General features: G+C 35.0%; 1 protein-coding gene across 5 annotated transcripts in view; it reads left to right on the forward strand.

Moving 5' to 3' along the window:
* SCN9A (sodium voltage-gated channel alpha subunit 9) overlaps window positions 1-27997 on the forward strand; it is a gene marked incomplete at its 5' end in the record, with an annotated part of 83013 nt that overhangs the window by 39120 nt on the left and 15896 nt on the right. For all 5 annotated transcript variants that reach the window (XM_082657762.1, XM_082657759.1, XM_082657758.1 and 2 more), the window contains 4 exons: window positions 11442-11562; window positions 21090-21244; window positions 22765-22938; window positions 25641-25763. In XM_082657762.1, the coding sequence (XP_082513888.1) occupies window positions 11442-11562; window positions 21090-21244; window positions 22765-22938; window positions 25641-25763 (573 nt within the window). The remainder of the gene's footprint in view (window positions 1-11441; window positions 11563-21089; window positions 21245-22764; window positions 22939-25640; window positions 25764-27997) is intronic.

A 27997-nucleotide genomic window follows, 5' to 3' on the forward strand; every position in this document is an offset into this window, starting at 1 on the left:
GTCTGGATATGTGAGTTGTGAGCTGTTTCAAAGGGTATATTCATTTCCTGTGGCTGTCATAACAGAGTATCACAAACTTGGGGCCTTATACAACAGAACTGTATCCTTAGATAGTTCTAGAGGCTGTAAGTCTGAAATGGAGGTGTAGGCAGGGCCATGCTCTCTGCAGGCTCTAGCGAGGACCCTGCCTCGCCTTTTCCTAGCTTCTGGTGGTGGTACTTCATCCTTGGCCTCCCATGTGTAGCAGCTGCATCACTCTGATCTTCGCTTCTGTTGTCACATGGAGTTCTCCCTATCTATCTCTGTCTTTTCATTTTATAAAGATACTAATTATGTTAGATTAGGGCCCACCCTAGTGAATTCCTCTCAATTTGACTACATCTGCAAAGACCCTATTTCCACATAAGGTCGTATTCAGAGGTACCAAGCATTAGGACTTCAACATATCTGTTTTGGGAGATACAAATTAACTCATAATCAAAAGTTTTGGCGTAGATGACTTGGATGGATATTGATGCTATTAAAAATACACGGGGTCGGGGGAGGGAAGAAAACTTGGGGGGTAAGATAGAGACAGAGTTTAATTTGGGGACATCTTAATTGTGAGCTATGTGCAAGGTAGCTAAGTGATGGTGAGCAGTAGGTATTTGGAGGTTTTAAGAAGATAAGTCAGAGTTGTAGACAGGTTGGAATTTTGTATGTTAATTTTGAGGTCAGGTTCCCTGGGAAACCAACTCTGGGTAGTGTTCTCGGGTTCAGCACCTAACACCTGTAAGAAGTGAGGGAAGCAAGATGATTGCACAGAGGGAGAAGCTGAAATTCTCTGCAGTTGCAGCAGAGGCCTCAGCTGACCCTGCAGGCACCTCTGGCACTGGAGTGACCCTTTGGAGTAGTCCCAAGTTGAAGCAAGGGGTCAGGACTTTGTGTGCTCCGCACCAGTCCGTCGCTGGATACAGGCTCTCCCCCCACTCTTCCAGGCCAGGGGAGGGGATGTAACCTTGAGTGAGGTAGCTTCCTTCTGTATTTCAATTCCCAGAGAGGGACTCAGCTGTGAGCCTTCAGCTGCCAACACTCCTAGCAGGTGGAAGAATGAGTGGCTTGTCTGAAAGGGGGACTGGGGCAGTGCACCACAGCATCCACTGCAGTACAGGGACCATAGAAAGGAAGAGGACAAGTGATCAACTCAGCACTTGAGAAGTGGACACAAGAAAGCACCAAAGAGACCAAGGAGAAAATGTATACATTAGTCTCTTTCATATAAGCTATGTAACTTTCCTCCTTAAAACAACCCAGGAAAGTGGATAATATGAATCTATATTTACTAAGATGCTAAAAGATTAAGAAATGATGCTGGTTAGTCACTGATGTTTCTAGGGTTCTTTAAAAATTTGAGCTCCAAGCTTTAACCACCATAATACATATCATATAGAAAGGCAAGAGAGTGGATAGGAATATAATTATTTTCTGTTATATCTCTGTAATGTTGCAATTCAGGATCAGATTTTCAGTTCTAATGGTATTGTGCATTTGCTGATTCGTGTTCAGTGTCTAATCCTCCTTAATGTTAATTTATTAGCTTATAGTTTACTTTGATAATACAGCAGAGCAGAGCAAAGTACAGTCCATAAGAGAATAATAAACCAGTCCATTGAGGATGTATTAAGTAAGGGATTATATCAGGTCGAAGGCACATGAAAGGAGGTGGCACCTAAGCTAGACCCTAAAGGATGGAGATCATTTCATTGTGTGAATGTGGTGGAGAAGGAAATCCCAGGCAGAGGAACAAACATTCATGTTGTTCATCTGATTCACTCATTCATTTTATCCATCCACCTATTCATCTATTCAGTATTCAATTTTTGAAAGCCATCATCTTTGGAGAAACTTAAATGTGCTTACTTGTTATTAAATTCATTCCTTTTATTGATTTTATAAAAAGTTGTTTAAATATTTATAGTCATCAAAGTTAAATATTTTATTTATTTTTAATATATGGTGGTTTTAATTACATTGTTATTAGGTCTATCTCTCCTTAGATTTTTTATAAAGTTTTTTCCACAAAGAGGCAGTTGCAGGCAGTTTAGATTTCTTCTCTTTACTGCATTTTAGAAAATATAATAATCTTCTCCAGAAATGCTTTTGATTTGGCAAGATTTAGGGATTAGTTTCAATTATACCTTTGGGGGAAGCTGACATTTGATCCTATCTTTTATGCATAGATTCTTGCAAAAACAAAACAAAGCACCCCTACAGAATTTTACTTAGATAATTTCTTTTTTGCAGATTGGTTCCAAACTATTTGAAATTATTTTCATCTTTATTGGATTTGTTCTTGTGTCTAAAAACAGTGACATTTTGGTCTGACATTTAAATCAATGTTTCTTAATTTTTATATTTTGATAAATTTGAAAACATTCCTTTCCTGTAATGCTGTTTGAAATATCAAAATTAAAAGTAAATCAAGAAATGCTAATTTTAGAAGATGCTTCAAAAACCACATACTCTCAACTCTCACCTCATTCCAATATTGAGGATCACTTATTTTAAAATGTTTGTTATGAAGAGCAAGCAGAATGCAAAAGATTGCCGTCGCACATTATATCAATAGTGTTTAAATTCATCTCCTAAATAACAGAACTATATTACTGTTTAGTTCATTATTTCTAAATCTGTGTTGAATGATATTTAATCTTATTACTGTGTTTCAAATACATTGCTTTGCGTTGAGCATATAGCATGCATTGTCAAATATAACTAATTTCTACTTACAGGTATATGTCTTTAAACATTTCAAATCTGTTGATTAAACTGTTCCATCATGCTGCATTTACAGACTTCAGTACCTGACCTTCTTACTTCTCACAGGGGTAAAAACAAACTGGATCCATCAAGATGCAGCTCTGTGCTTTTAACCAGGCACAGACATATGTGACCACTTTTACACAGGTTACCTAAAAAAAAAATCATACATATGTATATGATATTTTTTTTCAGTGTCATGCATGCTGTTCAGCTACAAAATCTCTCTGCCTGACCCATTGCAAGAAAGTTACAACATATACAATTTTTCCATAGATAAATTGACATCACAGCATGTCACTGGGGCAATTCCATCGTTTTTTGTTACTCTATTGCTTAATTCCTTGATACAGCTCTCATGTCCTTAGGTGATTTCAAGTGCATGATCTATAAATTTTATTGGCTGGATTATAAAAGTTAGTATGTAACAGAAGCCACTGAAGCAGTATTTAATTAAAAAAACCTCTATCAACTTCCCCTCCTAATTTAAGCCATACAGTTGACCCTTGAACAACAGGGGTTTGAACTGCGTGGTTCCACTAATACTGGGATTTTTTCAGTAATAAAGAATACAGTACTACACGATCTGTGGTTGGTTGAATCCACGGATGTGGAACAGAGGGTGCTGAGGAACGGTGGATGCGGAGGGCTGACTACGAGTTATAATCAGATTTTAGACCTCACAGAGGGTTGTGCCCTGACCCCCATGATGTTCAAGGGTCACCTGTATATATATATAGATGTATGTCATACTAAACTGTCAGGTTTATTGCAATGAGAGTAGAGTTTTAATATTCTCACCATAATAACAACAAGGAAATGGTAATTATGTGAGGTGAAGGACGTATTAACTAACCTTATTGTGGTAAACATTTCACAATATATACATGTATCTAATTATCACATTGTTTACCTTAAACTTACACAACGCTGTATGTCAATTACATCTCAGTAAAGCCGGGGGGAAAAGATAAAAATTGTCACATTCAAATTCAGTAAATTAAAACTCAAGAAATAATTTTTGTGGGAGAAATATTTCAGGCATAAACATAAAATTCTTGTAACAGGAAAGGACCTTTCTAGTGTTAGTCGTGTATTCACAGGTAGGGAAATTGAGACTCATACAGTTTCTGAGTACACATGTAGAAAGTTGGAGACAGAGCCAAAGTACCCAGCTTCTAGGCCAGACTTTGAGTATGTTTTGAAATTATTTTAAGCACAATGATAACTAGGACTTTATTTCTTTAATTAATTCAGTAATATTTGATTTTTATTTGGCAGTATATAAAATGAATCAATTAATAATTTACTGGCTCTGCCTATGAAGGAATGAGTTGTAAATGCCTGAAATGATTAATTTGATTCCAGAGCAGATTTACACACTGATGAGACTAAGTTTCTGATTATGTACATTTGGCCCTCTGTATCCATGTGTCCTGCATGAGCAGTTTCAACTAATCGGGATTGAAAATATTTGGGGAAAAAATTCCAGAAAGTTCCCAAAACCACAACATGAATTTGCTGTACACCAGCAACTATCTATATGCATATACATTCTATTTACAACTATTTACGTAGCATTCACATTGTATTAGGTATTATGAGTAATCTAGAGATGATTTAAAGTATAAGGGAGAATGGAAGGATGTGCATATGTTATATGCAAATACTACACCTTTTTATATAAGCGACTTGAGCATTTGCAGATTTTGGTATCTGCTGGGGCCCTGCAGCCAACCTCCCAGGATACCGAGGGATGACTGAATATATTTCATGATGAGATAGATATACATGTAGCCTCAAGAAAGATAAGAGGTTTAAATGGAACATATTACGAAGTGAACACTAAACCTGTCAATAAGACATGAAACACTGTCCCTAAAATTAGAAAGATTAATATGGATTGCTGTATCTGGCTAACACATATAAAAGAAATATACTACTAAGATATAATATCTTGTTTTAATTTTAGTATAACCTGTTGAATGAATGAACTCTAAAATTCCTTGGAAGGAAAAAAATCCACATTAATAAGAATCTTGCCTTTTTTATATTTAATGCAGTTCATATTTTCAATTTCTCTGTCATTGTTAGGATGTTTGTATTATTGTTTTCCGTTTGCAATGATGGAAGCAAAACTCTATCCTAAAATTGATACACTCTAGGAATAGTAATGATAGGAGTTTCAAATTTAAAAAGAAACATATAATTGTTCTAGTTTACTTGCAGTTAATTTTAAAGGTGCTCCTAGGTAAAAGACATATTTTTCTATTTCAAATTGATGGTGATTTACAGGCAATATTTTAGAGAACCATTTTATTCCAAAATGCAGTAAATTTCCTTCCCCTAGAACATAAGTAAAGATGTACACATATACAATAGAATCTATATATGTACAGCTAAAACACAATTTTTGAGAAAACTGTTTCTAGAAATATATATGTGTGTGTATGTGTGTGTGTGCTTAATTCCTAAATTATTATTACTTTTTTTTTTTTTTTTTTTTTTACCAAACTACTGTTAGAAAACTTGAGGCACATATTAAGGAGTGGTTGTTCTCCAGATAAACAAAAATTCAGTTGCAAAAAATTGACTTGAAATACAATACTTTTCTTTGTCAGAAGCTACCTACATAAAGGTTAGGAAAAATATATTTTATCTGTGCCAAATTTTATTTTACATTGTGTTTGCAGTATTAGAAGCCCCGGTATTTAAAAACTATTGGAACGTTCCAATTGGAATTGTTGCAATTGGAATTTCTTTCCTTGTCCTTCCTCATTATGGGTAGTTTTAGGGAATACCATTAATCACTCAGATGTACAGGTAGTTTGTTTTTTGTCATTTCCTTTTTTATTATAAATAATATTGAGTGACCTTGAGTCATAGAGTATATGCTTTTACCTCACGTTTTCCTGTCATGTTTGCTTGTGTTCCAATCCGTATTTACCTACTTGGAGTTCCCTAGCAGGCCGCAAAAGTAGAACTGTTTAAGTGTTCGTTCCTAAAGTTTTTAAGGTATTTCTTCTGATTTGGCCCACTGTATTCCAGCTTTTTAAATAACTATCCTCTGCAAATAGCAGTTCTGTGTTAGTGCACAAAGCCTTTGAATAATGGGGGTTGCTTTACCTTTCAAGACCTTACTGGTGAATGCCATTTGCCTTTCCATTAGAAAGAAGTTGATGATACTGTAGGATCTGGCTGAGAAATCTATAGCCGGTCAGATCTTATATGGCCCAATTTTGCTGCATTTGTTTGTTTGTTTTCATACGCAAGATCTTGATCTTGATCTTTCAGCCCCGTAAATTGTCCTGTTATTGAATAGAAAGTACCCTAGCTAGAAGATTCTGGGAAAACTAGGAACTTTCAGTAAACTATTTGCTTTATTTTGAATTTCGCTGGTGGTGACTGTGATTTGACCTCATTATTTCTCCATCAACTAATACTACAAACCATCTGACCCTGTGATGGAGTTGTTAAGTAGATTTCCTGCTGAATGAACAACTATTCCCAAAAAGCCTACACAGCTTCTCTAGTAGCGATAAACAAAACACTAGGAAAGGAAAAACTCCATTTTCTTGCCCTTTATATGAAAAAGTGCTGGAGTTTTAGTTGCCCATAATGTGAAAAAAGAATTTACTGTAACTAGTAAATAAACTATTTTCTGCTAATTTAAATGGAAGTGAAATGAAAATCTAGATCACAGAGAGGAAAAAATATTTAATTTTCCATTGATGAAGTGTATCTGGAGTACTTTTTAACTTTGGTCATTGCCTTTTTTTTTTTTTAACATCTTTATTGGAGTATAATTGCTTTACAGTGTTGTGTTAGTTGCTGCTGTATAACAAAGTGAATCAGCTGTATGTATACATGTATCCCCATATCCCCTCCCTCTTGCGTCTCCCTCCCACCCTCCCTATCCCACCCCTCTAGGTGGTCACAAAGCACCGAGCTGATCTCCCTGTGCTATGCGGCTGCTTCCCACTAGCTATCTATTTTACATTTGGTAGTATATATAGGTCCATGCCACTCTTTCACTTTGTCCCAGATTACCCTTACCCCTCCCCATGTCCTCAAGTCCATTCTCTATGTCTGCGTCTTTATTCCTGTCCTGCCCCTAGGTTCTTCTTAACCACTTTTTTTTTTTTTTTAGATTCCATATATATGTGTTAGCATATGGTATTTGCCTTTTAAAAATAATTTTGAGAGAAAGCAGAATTCCAGAGAGACTGGAAAACGATTTGAGGGACTTTGAGGGGCCCAGAAGCCAAATCATGTAAAGAAACGAAATATCATTACTCTCAAAATAAAAAAAAAAAAAAACCCACAAATGGTAATACCATAGGTAATCTTTAGTTTTAAAAGGCTGAAAGGGGTAGTGTTTGCATTTCTTCAGAAGGCAAAAAAAGAGCCTAACAATTGCAAGGGAGAGGAAAGCATATTTTGGCTTTAAAATTCAAGTTATCCCATAATAGAACGGTAAACTTGGAAAAACAAGCATAGTAGCTATCTGTGGAATTCCTCTGTAAATGTTCTTTGATCGTTTATTCTAAACTTTACCATTTCATTCCTCATTATAGATTCAGAGCCCTCATTATAGATATCAATTGTAAAATTAGGCTATAAAATTAAAAGATGGGTGATAATTGATTTGAATCTAATAGAAGTCTTTCTTGTTTATTGACATACAGTGGAGCTTAGTGTATCACTAATGTCTCCCATAATTTTTCTGCCCTTATATGCCCATCCTTTCCTTTTGATTTGCTTCTTTCAATCTTGCTGTCCTTTGGGTTTTTTTGTTTGGACGTTCAGGTGAAATAACTATTCTAGACTCTGCTACTCAAAGAATACCTTTCTTGTGTTGTGTGAAGCAAACAGCCTTATAGCATGTACTTTAAACATGACATCTTTCGGATGTTTTCAACACCAACCATCCTCTTTGAATAAGGCTTTTGTGGAGTTCTGTGTTTTCTACAGTGCTGCTATATGTTGATAGTGTTTTTGATTTTGAGTGCCAGATTGTCACGTTATTAGACAATCCTACTTCATACCTCTCGAAATAAATGACCAACTAGCATTAACCACCATCCTATACTAGCATCAAATAGGCTTACAATGAGATCGCCTATTTCAGGAAATGACAGTAACAAATTTGTAAGTGACCAGCCTAGGGCAGTTTTTCATATGACACCTATATTTAACAGAGTTTCTAACTATATGCAGTGTTGTAGAAAACACACCTTCAAGACAAAAGGAGATCCATGAAGAATAATTAAGCTTTAATTTGATCATATTTTCAATAGTGAAATAGCTACATAAGTTTATAATCAAGAGTAGGATGTTTCAAAACTACTTCAGTGTTTTATGGATGCTTATTGAAGAATATAGAAACACATGTCAAAAAGTACATATATATAGTATAGTAATTACCTAAAGGAAATAGAATCAGGGCGAGAGTGGAGGGGACTTGTATTTTTCATCACATGCTATTGTACATTTGAAATTTTTGAATCAAGTGTATAGGTTTTATTTAAAGGAAAGAAATAAAAAAATTAGAAAGTACCTACAGTCAATACCATATTATTTAATAAAAAGTCAGGAATGCTAACTATAGCATATTTCCTATTTTATACTATACTAGTGAGTCTACCTTTATGGTCCTATTTTTACACTTATTTCTATTAATATGTAGACCACGACAGATTAAGAATTATCTTTGTTGACAAGCAAAGAAGTAATAGACAAGAAGTATATTTCACATTTTACTAAAAATAAAATCGATGTGAAATTTTAAAATGACCTATTTATAAAACCAGAAGGGAACTTTTTCATACTGAAGTATTTATTTCACTGCTCTTAGTATAGTATAACTATTCTTCCATTTCCAAAATCACAAGAAAACTAAATAGTAAATGAGTATACAGAAATGAAAATAATCATATAATTAATTATATAAAATGATACAAATGATTGACTTGATCTTTACTGTATACTAAATAAGAATAAAAGAAGATTCAATAGTTAAATCTAGCAATGCCTACTATGAGATTTAAAAGAATTTACCTTCAAGAGAAAACCTTTGTAATAGATGTTAGCCTTTCTATTTAAAAATGTCCTTTTTGGACCCTGTTAAAGAAACTTCTGCTTTAGTAGGTATGAAGTTTAAAAGCTGAATAGATTAAAACTAAACTGTCTATATTGCTAGGACATGCCCATAAATATTTAACATTATATACAGTACTGAAATAGCTACTTGTGAATACTTAATGCGTTCCCAGGAAAACATTGAATTCCTAAAAACATTCTAAACATTGAATTTGGCTTGTGATACAAATTATAGTTCATATTAAATATTTTGATAATTTCTGTTCCAGTGAGGAATAATTTTGAATAACTGTCATTTATGATGTAAGATCCGAGCCAAACTCCGAATTTAATTGACAAAATATTGCCATAAAAGTTATGGGGGGGGGAAGCCTTCAATGGCAAGAATACACGTCATAAAATCATCTTAATTTTTACTTATAAATTAACTTGGTATAAGTCAGCTTTGTTACTGCTCTTTTAAAGAGTGAGAAAACCAAATGTTGAGGTTGAAGATGCTTTCATTAATTTAACATACATCAGGGTTCTGCAGATTTGAAACATTTTATTTAAAAGTTGTTACAAGGTGAGAGAAAAATCATTATAACTATATCCTAATTGTCAGCATTTTGGCTAATAGCAGGGAGGAGCTTTGTATTCTATCAGCTATTTCACCCACTGCTTTTCCTCAAGGTCCAAGCCAATAACTTATTTTCAGCATGGAAATGTTTGGTCTCATCTCCACAGAATCATAGTGCCTTGTCCTTCAATTCCCTAGTGACAGTTCACTTGCAACTGAAAGGTCAGGAATTGAAGACATCAAATAATTGTAGTCTTTTAGATATGGTACTTAAAATGGGTTTTTGTGGTAATTGGCACAATAGGACATATTAATAATTATAAGTTTCCCCATTGTTTCCTGGAGTAATATATATTTTAAAACCTTAAGTCTTACAGGATATTGTCTTACAATTAATTTTTATTTGTTTTTTTAAGTAATTTTAGATTAATTCAATCAGTTTAACCTGCTTCTTAAGTGAAATTTCATATTGATACTGTTAATAACGTAATATTCTAAAACTCTTCGACTATGTGGGAATAATACTGCTATGCCAATGTAGATTAGAAGTAGTAATTTAATAGTGTTCATAATTCTTTACCTCAGTTATACAAACCACTTTGCTTACATCATTCCTTATGTTCAATTCTTATCAATGCCTTTTTTACTGATATTGAATACTGTGTGATAATAATAGTACTGAGAATTTAATGTGTTACCCATAAAGTATACTTTTAGCTTCCGAAGTCATTCTCTAAAAGTTAATATTTTAGTTTGGGCCTATGATCTTAATGCAAATCAATAGATTGAAGAATCAATTTAAATGAAATAAGTATTTCCTCATTTTTAGCACTTACATTTGTTTGAATTATTCTTAAAAAAACAAGTAAAGCTGTAATCTTATTAAGAGAAGTACATGCTATAATAACTAGTAGTTTTCAATATTCACATGTCGTTTAGCAAATGAGAATGAAAATTGAACTCTTCCATTGATGTGCTGCTCTACCCCTTATAAAATAATATTAGGAAAATTTGACACAGTTTTGCTACAATTGCTGTATGTATTTTATCTAAAACTTTCTGTGTATGTGTGTGTTTGTAAACATCATGTTTGATCACAAAGTTCTGGGTGGGGAAAATTTGTGTTATGATCAGTTTTATGATCATAATGACAATGAGTTCATTCCTCTCATGTGTTGGTCTGCCATGTTCAATTTCATGGAGTCTTTGTTTCAGAGTTTGCATGTGGTGCTCACTTTAGTAGCCACTATCTCTTGACATTATAAATAATATTTATGATCTCTTCTACTGTATCCTGAAATTCTATCACTGAAATAGGTGGTATTGGATAAGATAATTACTATGGTCTTTGACATTTTGATTCCAATACAGTATTTGACTTTTTTTGTTTTGATGAAAGGCCTTCTATCTATATCATCCTGATACATATTCTCAAATCTAAGCGTTAATAGAAAAAAATATGTTTGGATTTCATTTTACACTGATTTTATTCTTTTTAAAAATTTTAAGTACCAACAAGCTTTTTCTGCCAGTTGTCAGATCTGACCTTTCAGTTATCAGGTGTTGGCAATTTGGCACTTGTATATTATTTCTATCAGGGTCTTGGTTGTTCTAAAATAGTAATTATTGGTGTATACAAATTTATATTAAACATAAAACAAAATAAAAATGTGGCCAATACTTTGCAGATGTTATAGTTTACATAAAAATATTACCTTAAGACTAATTCTGTCCATAACTTGTTAGCATACGAAAAATAAGGAAATGTATTTTTCACAGGATGTGTAGATAGAAAGATCAAGCACAGATGCATTGTAAGGTGACCTGACCTCAATGTATGTTTATATGTTTTTATGGCCATCATACTGTTAATCTCTTTTCATAACACTTTGCATGACTCTGATTATCAAATATGGTTTTAATGCAAGATTTGAATGAACCCTAAATGAACTCTCTGGTGGGGTGGTGAATTTCTTTTTAGAGGCTGAACGGATCGAGTTCCTCTGAGTGCAGCACAGTTGATAACCCTGTGCCAGGAGAAGGAGAGGAAGCAGAGGCTGAGCCTGTAAATTCAGATGAGCCAGAGGCCTGTTTTACAGATGGTAAGAGAAAAACTGAGACCTCAGTTAGCAGCCATTTATTAGTGTTTTGGCTTTGGTCTTAAAACCTAATACTTACTGGGGGTTGATGAGTAAAAAGTCAGAAGACTCTATTCCATGCTGATTCAGTCATGGCTCTGTGACTAAGGGCAAGTTGCTGGAGCTTTCTAAGCTTCAGTTTCCACACTTACGATATGCTACTAACAGTAATTTATGATGGTGATGCTGTTGTACTATATAGCACTCTACTTACTGAAAGATGTTCATATTCTCCTTTAGATCCTTAATTCATGTTCTCAGCTCCATGGAACCAGTAAACAAATTAATGGGGTAGATGGTACTGTTGTCCTTTTCATCAAAAGCTGGAGCTACTCTGTCAGGAAACCATTTGAGACAGTTGACCATAGTCTGTCTCAAACTTCTTCCTTCCCTTGGTTTCAGAGGCCACACTCTACTTTTGTTCTTCTTTTACATCACTGAGAATTCTGAGTTTCTTCCCCTGTTTCTTTTAGTGACTATTTTTTATGCACAAACCTTAAATAATGACGTTTCCCCACATTTTGATGCTTGGTTATCTACTTTTCTTATTCTCTAGCCCTAAGTGGTTTCATCCACGTCTGTGGTGTAAGCAACCATTTCTGTACTGTTGCTCTTAAATCTTTATCTTTACCCCTGACTTCATTCAAGTTCCAGATCTGCCTACAGCTCCCCATTGCTCATCTCCATCTGTTGTCTTTAAACAACAGTTGAATAAGTTCAAAACAAACTTCAGTGGGGTTTCCACGTGTAATCTACAGCTTCTTCCAGTCTCTATCACATTTAGTGACGTCATGATCTATCTTGCCTCTCAAGCTAGACTTTAAGTCAGTCCTAACCTCTCCCTTTCTAGCCACAGGTTGATCACAAAACACACAAGTTGATCAGAAACTCTGGAAATAGGGTCCGAGTCCTTCAGGGGATTCTGATGCACACTAAAATTTGAGAACCATTGGTAGGATAAAACCTGAAGTCCTTAACTTGGCATGTAAAGGCCCTTTACATTTGGCCTCAGTGTCTTATTTTATAACAGTGCCTCTTTTCATTCCTTTTCACTTTCTATCTTACTGAATGTCTTACTACTCCTGGAATTTTTCAGGGATTTTATTCAAAGCAGTAACTTTGAACTTGACTTGGGAAAGTATGCAGTTTTCTAAGCAAGTATTGTGTCATCTAAGTAAAAACGCAAACCTAGAGTAGGGTTGCAATGTAATACAATAATTTATTGTACAAGCTTTGGAGCATGATAAATATAAGTTCTAACTGGCCTACTGCTAACTCTCTATGAGACCTTGAGCACCTTTTAATCTTGTACCTCAGACGCCTTATCTGTAAAATGGGTACATTTTACATCCATATCATAGGGATGTTGAGGAGATTAAATGAGATAGCATTAATAAATTAATTAGCACAGTACTGTCTTTCATTTCCTTCTAGTTTCCTTATTGTTTTTAAAGTATTTTGTTAACAATCTTATCTAGAAGCAATGGTAGCCTTGATGCTAATGGCTCACAATCTACTCATGGCCGTAACTCTCAGCATTTGTGGTTTTTTGTAGAAATCACTGACTCGCTTTCATTCTTCAAGATTTTCTCAACCGGTCTCCTATAACACTCATGCAGTAAACAAAATGACCGGCAAATAAAGATATCTGCAAACTACAATGGATGCATGAATTCTCTTTAAATAAAAGCCAAATGTCATTTTTTGTGTGTGTGAGAAGCAAAAAAGTGTGACACTCAATTAATAGAAATTCGTGTTAGCTCAAATTAGTACCATAAGCAAAACACATGGAGTTTTCTTTAGAAGTGTTCACGTTAAAGGCATTTAAGAGTATCACCATGTATTTCAGCATTACGATGAAATTAAATTGACTAGTACCATGTAAACTTAAATTTGTACGGATGCTACCAAGATTTCTTCCACACATTTTATGAATGACCCTGACTTAAAATTCTAGGATAACCAGAAAGAAGTTGGGCTTATCAAACAAATTATGGCTCTATATCAGAAAAGGGCTTTAGAAAACCTTAAACCCTCTGCAGAAAGTATTAATGCTAAGCTATTTCAGACTGTAGGTGCTATCTTACTGAGATCAAACTTTACAAAAGTTATTTTAATCCCATAAAATACCAATGAGAATACTTATATATATAAGTATATATATATAATATATATAATATATATAATAACATATATAATAACATATACCAATGAGAATACTTATATAATACTTATATAATACTTATATAATGACTTTGAGTCTAGTATATAAGAGATATTATAGAAACACATTTTCAGTGAATTGTGGTCTTGACCACTGAAAATTTACTGGGAACCAAAGTTTCAGTTGTACAAGATGAATGCATTCTGGAAATCTAATGGACAACAATATGAGTATAGTTAACAATACCGTGTTGTGTACTTGAGATTTGCTGAGGGTCGATCTTCAATGTTCTCAACGCACCCAAAGAGAAGAAATTGGTAACTACGTGAGGTGTTGGCAATTTAATTAACTTGATCGTGGTGATTATTTCACAGTATAAACCTATATCAAATCATCAAGTTGTACACCTTAAATATATACAATTTCTAATTGTCAATTATACCTCAGTAAAGCTGGAAGAAATGGGCAAAATAGGAGAAGAATAGGCAAAATCAATCTACAAAGATAGAAGTCAGACTAGTGGTTACCTTTAGCGGGTACAGATTGGGAAAGGGCATGAGGGTGATTTCTGGGTGCTTGGAAATGTTATATCATGACCTACATGGCTGTTACATGAGAATATCAATCTGTATACTTAAAATATGTGTACTATACTGTATGTATGTTCTCAATGTAAATAAACAGATAAATATATTTTTTTAAATGACAAGAAAATATACTGGCAAACACACATCTCTGAGTCATATCACTTTGAGCAGCTGTGCTCCACTCGAGACTTTATACTCACCGGACCTGCTGGGCTAAGAGGCTCAGCCTGATAAATTAAACAGGGCAACCAATTTTCTGAGCCCTTCAACCCTTTATCCACTTAATCATTCTTTTATCCAATCAACGAATAATCGTTTAATACCTTCTGTCTGCCAGGCCCAGACCTGAGCACTAGACAGAGATAGAGCAGGGAAAACAAAACAATGTTTCTTACCCAAATAAATAGATAAATATTTAGTAGGTCCGATAAGTGATACATGCTATGGAGAAGTAAAGTGAAAATGGGAATATTAAGACTGAGGGGTAGAAGCCTACTCTCATAGAAACAGAGTGGTCAGAGAAGGCCTTTCTAAAAAGATAACATTGGACCATGCAAATATATGAAGGAAGAGTATTTTAAGCAGAGTAATGAAGGCACATGCCCTGAAGTGGCGATATGCACATTTGAAAACAAAATCAAGAGACCGGTATGAGTAGAACAGATTGAGAGGTGGAAAGGGTGATAGAAGTTGAGGTTAGAGACACAGTAGAGGCCAGATCTCAAGAGGACTGAAAAACATAAGAATCTCATTTAGAAGTCTTACAAAATGCCATCTTAAGAGCAGATAGGTGGATAGCAAGGGCAGAAGCTGAGAAACCTCTTGGATGTCCCTGCGGTAATCCAGGTGAGAGATGATGGGAGCATAGACTACTGTGGGAGTATTGGGGATGGTGAGAGTATGAGATTCTGAGTATATTTTCAAGTTAAAGCTGAAGGGATTTGCTGGTGGATTCGATGTTGGGTGTTAAAGCTTTCTTCTCTTCAGAAGAGTCAAAGATGACACCAAGCTTGGGGCCTCAAGAAACTGGAAATAGATGGTTTCCACATGAAGAGTTCAAAATGAGTAGGCTTGACAGGATGGAAAATTGGGAACTTGTTTACTCATAGTGGAAATGACCCTTACCAAGTCGTGATTGGTTGAGAAGTGTTGCGCTAGAACCAGTGCCAATTTGCAGTAGCATTTGGCCTCTAGAGGTTTTTGTTACCTGAAAGGCAGCAGAAAAATCAAAGGAAGTGGGAGAGTTAAATCAGAATAGTTGTGTTTCAGTGAAGACGAATGCTAAAATGATTTTGTTGTTCATAGCCTCACATCCACTGATCCTTTTTAACTTCGTAACTATCACTTTATTCATTTGCATCTTGTCCCTCTTCACCTTTTTCTCCTCCCTGTTATTCTGTGTTTTTCCTTAGTTCTGTTTCATTAGCTTTATCATTCAAGACTTCAGGTACCTTCCCCAGATCTGGTACTGCTCTTTCACTATCCTTAATTCTCCATGTCTTTGCAATCTGTGTAATTATGAACATGACATGACTCTGATTCTGCTTGGTTTTATATTATACTCCTTTTGGATTATACAATTAGTAACTCACAAAATCAAGATTAAGGTGTGAGAAGGATACACTCTTTTCCTTAAAATAATGTATTTTCTATTAATTTAGTAGGAGGAGCTGACTCAACTTTCCCCCCAAATGTTCTGAGTTCCACTTCCTATAAAATAACTAATTCTAAGTTTAGTAACACAATAACCAACTCCTTTGTGCCTATTTTTGTCTTTTTTTGGAAAGAAAATGTGGACAAAAAACTTGTTTTAAAGGATTTAGAAGTTTTTAAGAAGTGTTTAAAAAAAGACATGTTTTCCTAATAAATTTTTATATTAATTATGTGGATCATGCGATTATATTTTTATTAATGACTAAACTTAGAAGAGGCCTGTGGTTTCTTTTTTATTTGAAAGCATTAGTTTAACATGATGAAACACAATAGAGATTTTATTTAATGGATCACAAGAGCAAATTAATGAAACCACCCAAAAGAAATAGCATTTACCCATGGGGACCTATTAAAATGTTTGAGACATTCTGTGCTGTATTTACATTTAATTAATAGTCCTTTTAAAAAAGAAGGTGTGATATAACGTTGCTAACCAGCTAGGTTGGAAATCTCTTGGGATATGCCTTTGCATAAAAGCTAGACAGGCAGTGGTCCTATTCTCCTGCTCAAAATAAGAGAGAAACTCTCTGAGGTGTGATAAATCCTGAGGACAATACTTATGAACCTTCATCTCAGATAAAAAGTTTACTTACTTTTCTAATTAGAATATATAGTGCCTTTTCCTGCCTCAATCATAAGAATAATATTATCTTCCACCTTAAGACCTACAAAAAGAAATCCCAAATAGTAAAATCTTTTAACCAAAGAGGTAACTTTCTCCTCTGGTAATTGTACTTGATGCAGATAGATTCTGTTCTGCACAAGATCTTTGTTTTTAAAATAAATTCGAAAGTCTCAAGCATTAAGTTAATAAAAAAAATTCCATCTTAAATTTTTCCACTCTATCTGGTGTTTTCTTTTGCCCCGAAAAAGATGATCTGGTGTCAATTTTTGGCCTTACCTTTTACTATTTTTTCATATCATTTTATAAAATATTCTTTCTTTACTAAATGCATTTGAGATATAAAGTAATTGTTTTAGATACAATGAAGATAAATTCTTTCAGATCTGAGGTCATGTGAACTGTAATTAACATTGGATAAATGAAGCCATGTGTATATTTTCCTTTCACCATGTTGTTGTTGTTGTTTTCTGTTTCATCCAAATTTTGTGTAAATTCTAGAATTCACAAAGACACGACCCTTCAGATCATGACTAATGCTTAGATTATTTTAGAACTCTTTTTGGGGGGGTTATGTCTTTTAAGTCAACTATCCCAGCATGTGAATCTGTGTAGAGGATTGTAGTAAGTACTGTGAGCAGAAAGAAAGGGCATAACAGGCACAGTTCAGCCTTCTGGGAACTTAGAAGTTTCCAGAGAGAAAGGACAAGATCACATAAAATTGTTAGCAAAAATGTCAGACTTGGGAGAAAAACATAACTTGCTACATTTCTATAAAACTGGAAATTAAAGTACTAGGAGATACCTCGTATTAAGGATCAATGAATTAATTTCGCTACAGAATCGTAAAAGAAGCCATAACAAGACATTGTCCAAAAAATGTATTTCATCAAGAGAATTCTACCTTTGTTGTTTCAGGACAGACAGCTTATGATTATATGAAGTTATTACTTGATAGGCTCAATATTTTTAATGAAATATATTGTTTCATAGACAAGTAAATTATTTTGAGTGCCTAACTTGCAAACTTCTAAAACAAGTCTCTAAAAAGTGCTGTTCATTCTTGCTTTCCCACCTTCTACATTCCCTCCAAACGAGGTTTTTGATCTAAAATTTTTAAGAGAATTCACTGTAGTTTCTCTTTTTAAATTCTTCCTTTTTTAAGTAATTTTGATGATTTATTTTTTAATCAACTTTAATTTTTTTTTTAATTTCAATCATTATCTCTCTGAGCCTCTCTTGGTCATAGCTGTGTTCACCAGTCCTTCATGGAACTCTTCCCTGACTTTTCTTTTATTGCAGCCTCTTGTACATTTTCCCCACCCCAACTTTGTCACCTCCTTCAGGGTTTTCTCATCTTCCACCTTTCCCAGTGGTGGACAGGTAAATGTTTAACAACCAGTTCTCCAAGAAAAAGAAAGTATGCATACATCCATCAGTTTACCATATATTTTACTGATATAAAGGATATGTGGTACACAATTTACAGGCAGTAATATAATCAACATCCTTCATTGAACATTCATATAGCTAATTGGTTCCCACAGAATGCTTTTGTTGAATGTTGCCAAAATTTTGTATTTATAAACAACAGTGGTTGCAACTGATGAACAAGTATAGTTTTAACCTGAAGGTTGGTTGGTATTTTCATTTACGTTAATCAGTAAGGTGAGAGTGAAACAAAAAGGCTGTGTGTCAAAACTTGACCCATTCATCAATGATGTGAACAAATATTTGCTGAATCAGATAATAGAATTCGAATAATGAAAGAATATTTCCTCAATTTTTTGTGCTATTCACAGTGTAATGGCTACCAATATGGCATACTTTTTGCTTTATTAACATTTTCTCCATCACTTTCTTAATTCTACTCTAGAAAATCAACAAGCCTGAATTTATAGCATTTGATGACTTTTGTAAAGATTCCCACCATGGCTAATCTCAAACTACTGGTGTGACTTTGCTGCATGTAGAGTTGGGAAGAGATACGTAGTAGCCCAACAGTATAACATATTCTACCAACCAGGTAGAATGCTTAAATATATTCAAGAGCATAGATAATAGTAAAATGTAGAGTAATATATTTTTAGTATTTATTACCTTTTTAAAGTAAGTTATACTTTTAAGTTTATACAATTTAATTTTTTATAACAGCTGCATTTAACAACAGGCTAGCAAAATTTCCTGGCAATTTAACAATAAGTTGTCAAGAACCAGTATGAGTTGGCTCCAGCATACCACTGAATTCTGTCTCTTAATATTGCTGTCCCAGAATGTTCCAGACTTGACCCTTTTCTCTCCTCATCCTAAATACTTTTTTGTGTGTGACCTCAACAACTGTCCTGATCTCAGCTGACACATATGTGCTAATGATTCCTACACATTCTTTTCCAGCCCAGACTTTTCCCCTGAGCTTCAGATTCACACCTCCAAATATCTACAGGATGTCTGTATTTAGAGGTTTCACTGGCATCTCAAACTCATTACCACCCCAAGCAGCTCCTGTTCCTGTGGTCTTCATTTCATTACTGATATCCACCCAGTTGTCTGGGCTTCTCCCTTCCTCTTACATCCCATATCCCATCAGTCAGCAAATGTGTTGATTTTACCGGCCAAATATGTCTTGACTCTGTTATTGCTCTAGTTCCTAACCAGAGCTGCCCAAATCTATCCTTCTTGTTGGGGATACTGAACCAGACCCTAAATGGTTTTCTAGCTCTGGGTCTTCCTTTGCTCCCCACCCCTCCTTCTTCTTCTCTTCCAACTTATCCTCCACAGTTGCTGGAGACATCTATTTATTTTATTATTATTATTATTTTTTTATAAATTTATTTTACTTTTTAATTTAATTTTATTTTTTTTAAATTATTTTTGGCTGCGTTGGGTCTTCGTTGCTACGCACAGGCTTTCTCTAGTTGCAGCGAGCGTGGGCTACTCTTTGTTGCAGTGTGCGTGGGCTTCTCATTGCAGTGGCTTCTCTTGTTGTGGAGAATGGGCTCTACGTGTGTGGGCTTCAGTAGTTGTGGCATGTGGACTCAGTAGTTCTGGTTCACAGGTCCTAGAGTGCAGGCTCAGTACTTGTGGCACACAGGCTTAATTGCTCCGCGGCATGTGGGATCTTCCCGGACCAGGGCTCGAACCTGTGTCCCCTTCATTGGCAGGCGGATTCTTAAGCACTGTGCCACCAGGGAAGCCCGAGACATCTATTTAAATTACAATCTTCCTATGTAATTTTCTGCTTACAACCCTTCACTTACTCCTCGTTAGGATTTAGGATATAGCCAAACTCCTTAAGGTGCGAGAAAATGCTTTCCATAATCTGACCAGTTTCTCTTCCTTATCTCTCATCCATGCCTTTTCTGTACACTTTGCTTTCATCAAAATTCTGAACTACTTGTAAGTCCTGTACACGGCACATTTTGCTGCCTCTTGGCCTGGAATTCCACTCCACTCTTTTTGGCTACTACTTTGATTCAGTTCAGGTCCCACCTCTTCTAGAAAACCTCCTCTGACCTCACTTTCTCAACAAATAAGCCAGGTTAGGTGAATTTCTTCCAAGCTATCAAACATAACCCCAGCGTATCTGTCATTTTAGTTGCATTATCCAGTTATAGTCATTTATTTCTATATCTAGCCGCCTAACCAAAACACAGTAATAGATATCTTGAGGAGAAGAAACTATGTACACAGCTGAGTAAAAAGGTTAATCAATAAATGTTTGATGGGGATATGAATGAATTAACCTAAACAACTTTAAATAAAATATTCTTCAGTTTTTTATGGCAGTGTGTTTTACATCTGGGATTCCAGAGTCAGATTTGTTTTTAACTTATAGTACTTGAAACAGTTTCATCTGTTTCTTGTAATCAAGATCTGTTTCTTTTGAACTGACTTATAAGACCTTCTACTAATTTTTAAAGTGTTACATAGAATGCTGTTTCTCAAAGGGTTTTTTATAGAGGAGTTGAAGAAGCACCAGACTGTAGACTAAATTCATATCAAGAAGGCCATGAAATACATTTTTGTCTTGAGATTTTCATTCATTAACCAATAATTATTTACTGCTCATTGTGTATTAGGATTACATTAGGGCTGCAATCATAAAAAGAACAATATGTGGTTTAAACACTGTAGAGGAGATTGATGAGAAAGTAGGGAAGAACAGAAAACACGAATACATCCCAAGTTAGAAATTACTGATACAAGTATTAAGAAAACACCAAGGAGCGTTAAGAGATGAGAAAAGGCAGCATCCAAGTTGAAACTATTTGAAGCTTCAGGTGTAAGCATTAGAAATTATTTGGTTGAGGAACTATCATAGGGAGCACTTTGCATTAAATAATGTATGTTAAGTATTTTATGTATTCTGAATATCCAGATTTTACATGCCTGTCTTTCTTGCCAGGTTGTGTGCAGAGGCTCCCATGCTGCCAAGTTAACACAGAATCAGGGAAAGGAAAAATCTGGTGGAACATCAGGAAGACCTGCTATAGGATAGTTGAGCACAGTTGGTTTGAAAGCTTCATTGTCCTCATGATCTTGCTTAGCAGTGGTGCTCTGGTAAGTGATCTGACATCTAATGCTTAAATCAATTAAGTCATTATTTTTAATAGATGAGTTGAAGATAAAAATATCATGGCAAATGGTTTTACTTAAAAATTAATCCCTCTGATCAGTCCTAAGGACAAAATTTTAGTTAGCTCAGTAAATATTTACTCCATGCCTGGCATTATTCTTGCTGCCCTGAATGCAAAGTTGGATAAGATCCAGGTACTTTTCTCAAGGAGCTCAGAGAGCATTAGGGAAGTGAGAGGCACAAGTGATACAGAATTGGGATGTGTTTGTAAGTGAAGTATATGCATGATTAAGCTCTGGAGCAGGAAGTGTTGTCTGCTTGGGATTTCAGAACGGTAGATGTGCCTCCAGAACTCGGAGAAGGGAAGCAGAAGAGTCCTGAGGGCTGCACTTCAGTTCTTGCCTTTCAGTTCCATTGTCTTTCATAACCTCTGCTAGCTGCTAGAACCTTCTCTCAGCATCTTCATGGATCTGTCCATTCTCTCTGTTCCAACTTCTCTGTTTTCTTCAATACTGAGGATTACATTTCTACAAAAGTGCTAAGGATCATTTTTAAAGTATTGATATAAGAACTTGGAATAAGAAGAATAAGAATGGCACAAGTCCATGACTATGGACAGGTAGTCCAGTGTTACCACCAAGGATACAGGTCCTTTTGCTTTCATTTTCTCCAACAAAGTGAATATTGTTTAAACTTGAAAGAGAAAAATATAATACTTTAGACCTGTTTCGGTCAGCAGTCATTTTCAGTGGCTTCAGTGAGATCACTTCTTTAAGTCCATTCAGATTATTTCCCACGGGCCTTGTGGCTATGACCACAGTACCATCGTCTATCACTTACTAAAATTTCTTGGAAAGTGTTAAAAGATGTCACATTGATGGAATAAATATAACAGTGATTTGTAGAGCTGAAACTTTTAATGAATGATAAAGTATTGGTGCAAAATTCAAAGGAAGAAACCATCGTCTGTGTTCTATAGCCCTATTAAGCTACTGCATTCATTCATTTAGCAAGCCTTTCCTGCTGTGTTCTTGACACAGTGCTAGGCAGTGGGAATGTACAAGCACATAAGAGCTGAAGGAAAGGGCTTAAATCCTACTTCTGTGTCGAAGTAGAGTGCAGGGTTAGAGAGATTTATAAGAGGAGCTGACCCTGGAATCATGTCTTAAATTACTAGGACTTACCTAATTTGAAGGAGGATAAAAGGGGAGTCAGATGAGTGGAAATCCCTGAATGTGTCAGAGATCATGATTCTTTTAGGGGACTATAAATAATTTCATTCTTTTGCACTCTCTTTCTCTTGACCTCTGGTGATCAGCCCCCTGCACTGGTGCAAAGGCTAGAACTAAGTGTTACACAGTAACTGTAAACCAGAAGAAAGACAGCTGGCCTGTAATAGTATTATATCTCAGTGTTCTCTTTATCAGAATTTCATTTCCTGTTTTTGTCATGAATCATAAGCTTTAAGTTGTACCAAATTTAAATCTGAATATTATTTTCACAGGCTTTTGAAGATATATATATTGAAAAGAAAAAGACCATTAAGATTATCCTGGAGTATGCTGACAAGATATTCACTTACATCTTTATTCTGGAAATGCTTCTAAAATGGATAGCCTATGGTTATAAAACCTATTTCACCAATGCCTGGTGTTGGCTGGATTTCTTAATTGTCGATGTAGGTAATTTTGAGTAAATTTTAAAAGGGGATTTATTCTTACAAATAAGTGTTCTCAAAAACCTTCACTAATGTTAAATATTATCATATTTAGATAGGTGATATGCAAAAAAATTTTTTTTCCAAGGCAGGCATAGCTATACGTTATATCTCCTATGTTCTCTCAGACTTCCTCTATGAGATATTTAATTTTTGATACTGTATGTTAATGATTTCATATTTGATTATTTTTTGATTCACCTTTTTCTCATATACGTTACATAGTTAGTGCCTAGAAAAATGAATGGTAAGATGAACACTTTTGTAATACGATAGTTTTAAAGAAAGGTTAACCAAAGTAAGAAATAATAGAAGGAATGTAGGTTATTTCTTTTCTCTTAACCTGTAAATATGATTGCATCTTTTAAAAATTATAGAATTTATGATATTCAGAAACTTTTTAAAATATTGTCAGTGTTCTTTTCATCTCTCAGATTAAAAAAAACGTTTACAAGTAGAGTTGAATTTATTTTTAGTTAAGAAAGCGATATGGCTATTTAATGATGAAATTTTTTTGTATTTGAAAATCTGAAGTAGTGCTTCTCAATATTTAGGGGTATGTAATATGCAGAATTCAGGGAAGTTATATAGCTTCAATTTGAAATATTTAACATTTTGAAAAAACTAAGTAAATTATATATATATGTGTGTGTTTGTGTGTGTGTATATATATATATATATATATACACACACATACACATAATGCATATAATTATATATATATAATGTTTTCATAATGCAACAGAGAGAGCAAAACTCCACTCAATTGTCTTGCTGATAGAGGTGCAAATCTAGGCATGTGGATTTTGGGGAGGAGCTGAGATTTTTTTTATTTCTCAAAAATTGAGAAATTTATCTAGCACAGTTGCTCTCACAGTGTGATCCCTGAACCAACAGCATCGGCACATGTGGGTGGGAACTTGTTATAGATACTCAGGTCCAACTCTCAGGTCCAACTCTCAGGTCAAACTCAAGTGCTACTAAATCAGAAACTCTGGTGTTGGGACGCAGAAAATTCTTGTAATAAGATCTCCACATGATTCTGGTACATATTCAGGTTTCAGAACCTGATTTGATGTTCTTTTGATTTGATATTCAGAGGATGGATTTGTTTGATTTCTGCAAGCTTCCTGATTAGTTGAAACTTACCTGATTGAGCATTATTCATCAGTAGGGGCATATATCATGCACATACACATGTATACATAAATAAATATATGCATATACATATGTTCTCAGTTACAGACTACATATATTCAATATAATAACACTCATTTAACAGTGGTTTGGAGATCAGGTTAACCATTTCCTTAGGGGTTATTCAAATTATCATAGACATTTTAAACCTTTATTTTTTTCTGATTAAAAAGGAACATTTATTATTCTGATTAAAAAATACACATTTTTTAAAGCATACTTAAGTGGGAAATAATGGACCTGAATGACTGGGTGAATTTAAGAGTGATACTGAGGATTAGTTAGTAATTCTGAATACATAGCATGAGGACCTAAAAACAAAGAATTATGTTACATTTAGTGAGACATTTAGAAGTAACTGTATGAGAGCAAAACACTTCAACACATCCTGATTCAAAAATCAGTTCACTGTGTTTCTGATAGCAGCAGTAGTGAACTTGCAAGCAATAAATTTTTCTACTTCTTCAATAGTTAAACATAAGGAACTTGACTCTCCTGTTGCTCCTAATCTTTCCTGGAAAACTTCAATCTTTCAGTCATTACTTAATTCCAATGAACTGCATTGCGGACATTGTTCTTAGGCATTGCCTCCTGCTGCACGCAGTGTGAAACAATGGATATTTTAAATGGAACTTATTCAAAGACTGAATACATTTACCGATCCAGATCTTGGGTCATTGAAGAGCTCATTGGTCCTTACCAAAACATGTACTGATTTTACTTCTGTCCATGTTCTTTCTTCAGAGATAACTTACGATAAGAACACAAATTTCTGTTGGATACTGGTGATGGTGATTGTGGAGGGTCCGTCTAATATGACGAAGTTCTTGTGTGTTTATGTTGTTTGTGAAGCCAGTGAGATCACCTGCTTGTGTGCTCTCTTCAGTACAATTGAGATTTTCTCCCACTAATTATTGATAGGAAGATCTTTGGTGCCAATTCTGAGAAACTGTAGGTCAGAATAATCTTCTGGGGAATTTACCTCATCTCAAAGTCATAAGTCTTCAGAGTGCTTTTGAAAAAGGTCTATACTGGGACTTAGATTTGGTTGAGTGATTGCCATACTCTTTTAACTTAGCTTCAGAATCACACACTTTGTTATGCCCTGGGCTTTATTCCAATTGAAATTTTGATAGTTGCTTTACTTAAATGTTCAGGATTAATAAGCAAGTACAAAACCATTGACTACAGAAGTGTGAAAAGCATGTGTGATTTTTTTATTCAGATATAAGAAATAACTTACTTTCCTTCTATTATTTCATCTTATTTAGGTTAACTTTCCTTTAAATCTATTTCCTTTAAAAAGCATCTATCTTATCCAATTTTTAGACAATAAGTAGATAACTTTATGTATAAAATCATATTGTTCTTGTTGAACTGCTCTTAGTGATCTTTGAAATTGACTTTTTCTCTTCATGCTTTATTATTTCATTGAAATGATTAATGAAATTTTTCTTCTTTTTTAGGTTTCTTTGGTTACTTTGGTCGCAAACACTCTTGGCTACTCAGACCTTGGCCCCATTAAATCCCTTCGGACACTTAGAGCCTTAAGACCTCTGAGAGCTTTATCTAGATTTGAAGGAATGAGGGTAAGAAAATACTGAACTTCTAATATAATATTCATGTTTCCTAATGGAGTGTAAGATATGAAAAAATGGGTATGTAGGAATTATGGACTGTTTATATTTACACACATGTACATATATATACGTATATATGGGCTGTTTATGTATATAAGTGTGTATACATGTGCATATAGATGCAGTATTTCAATGCCTATTGTTTAACAAAGACTAAATCAAATACAGTAATGCCTCTATATTATATTGTGAGGCAGTGATTCAAATAAGTGACTTTTCCCTTCCTAAATGACAATCTTTCCTATACTAGGAAACTCAGGTGAAGGGGACACTCTTAGTCCTGACAGTCTCTCTCATATACAAGCCACGAAGGACTTGCCTTTATCAGGTGCTCAAACAATTTTTTAAGGAACTCCCCTGGGTGTGGGGCATAAGAAAAGACAGAGAAGTGAAGTAGCATCAGGCATCACTTTTAATTTCATTCTTTAAATACATGGCTCAGTGAAAGTGGAAATAGCTCCAAATTATATTTGAGAAAACTAAAGCTCTGATTTTACTTAATTTGCAGTAGGCAGCATAGTACCTGAAAAGAGATTCATTTTGCAGAAACAAACAAGGTGAGATAAATAATGACTACCAGCAACTTAGCTTTAGGGCTGTATTAAACCAGCAACTTCTTCATAAAATCCATGCTTTATTTTCTCTAATGAGTCTATATCCTCATTTGTTGCTTCTCTCCTTGAATTTCTTCTTCTCCAGATATATTCCTGCTTTCTCATTCCTCCGTTCTCTTGGCCAGGAATGTTTCTCCCTGCCCTATCTCAATCCTAACTCATCAATATAGTAAATACCTACTCATCTTTTAAGCCTCAGTTTAAATGTGCCTTGTCTGTCCACCACCAGGTATAATTGAGCATCCTTCCTATATGTTCAGACACATGACATCCTCGTTATATTGCATCGTACTTATTTATTTATCCGACTGCCTCTCTAACTGTAGTCTCTGAACAATTTGCTTACTGCATCTCTTAAATGTGGTCAGCATCATCTGAAAACTTACTAGAAATGCAAATTCCCAGGTTCCACCCCAGATATACTGAGTAATAAACTCTGGAACGGGGCTCAGAAATCTGAAGCCTCAGGTGAATGAATGTTAGATGTGTTTTAGTCTAGCAGATCTTCATTACATTATGACTGTAACCTAATTATGACTGTAACCTCTGCTTGTTAGTGTATCCGGTGTATGTTGGCCCCCATGTAAATATATGAAAGATCATGATTATACAAAGATTTTTTTTCATAAGTAAAAGTCAAGTACTTTTGGTCATGTAAGAATTGAAATTACAAGTTTCATTTTATACAGAACGGTAGTATTGGAGTTGACATTAATTTTTCTTTTTGAGCATTAGTAGAATGTTGCGATCTATTCAGAACTTATGACTGATCCCTGGACTCAAGCAGAGCGTGTACTACATTCTCATGATCAAGTAATATACTTTCCCCATCAAGACATTAATACATCCCTCAGTGATTAAGCCACTCCATTATTTTACCCTGTTTGCTCTCTGTTGTTTATCTAATATACAGGTGAATTGGATGCAGGAGAATGTTTTAATATATTTGGAGGGACAAGTATGTCTACTTAGTTACGTTTATTAGCCGTGCGAAACAGGAATGTTTCTTCAAATTGCAGGGTCGTTTTAAAGAATAAATGAAATATGATTGGAGGCATTTTGTAGTAGTTTCCTTTAAAAAAGCTTGAGGTTCTTGAACTTACTGACTTTTCCAAATGGCTTCTCATCAGAACTATATCCATCTCCCTCAGAGACTCATCATTACGCACATTCTTTCAGCACCAAAACTGTGTGTCAAATTTTGTACTATAAAAAGAGTACAATGGTAAATAGACCCCAGTCCCCCAAGAGTGAGCCAGGACAGCGGTCAGGGAGAGACAGAGAGGGGAATAGTAGTTATTCTGTGACATCTGCTATAAAACAGTAGGTACACAGTGCTACGGGAGTAGAGATGAAAGTGGCTGCCTGGGGGGGTCTGGGAGGGGCTTCATATGGAGGTGACCTCGCAGCCATGACTGAAAGAATGGGCCCCAAGTCACAGGCAGGTGGGCATTCCAGGCAGAGATGCAACTTGGTAGAGGACAGAGTTGACTAGGCAAGGTGTGTTTGAGCAGTGACTATAAGAATCAGCGTGCCTAGGTTATGAGCATAGTGGGAGTGTAGCAGGAA

The sequence above is a fragment of the Grampus griseus genome (assembly GCF_964374135.1).
Source record: "Grampus griseus genome assembly, chromosome: 7".
Classification (NCBI taxonomy): Eukaryota; Metazoa; Chordata; class Mammalia; order Artiodactyla; family Delphinidae; genus Grampus; species Grampus griseus.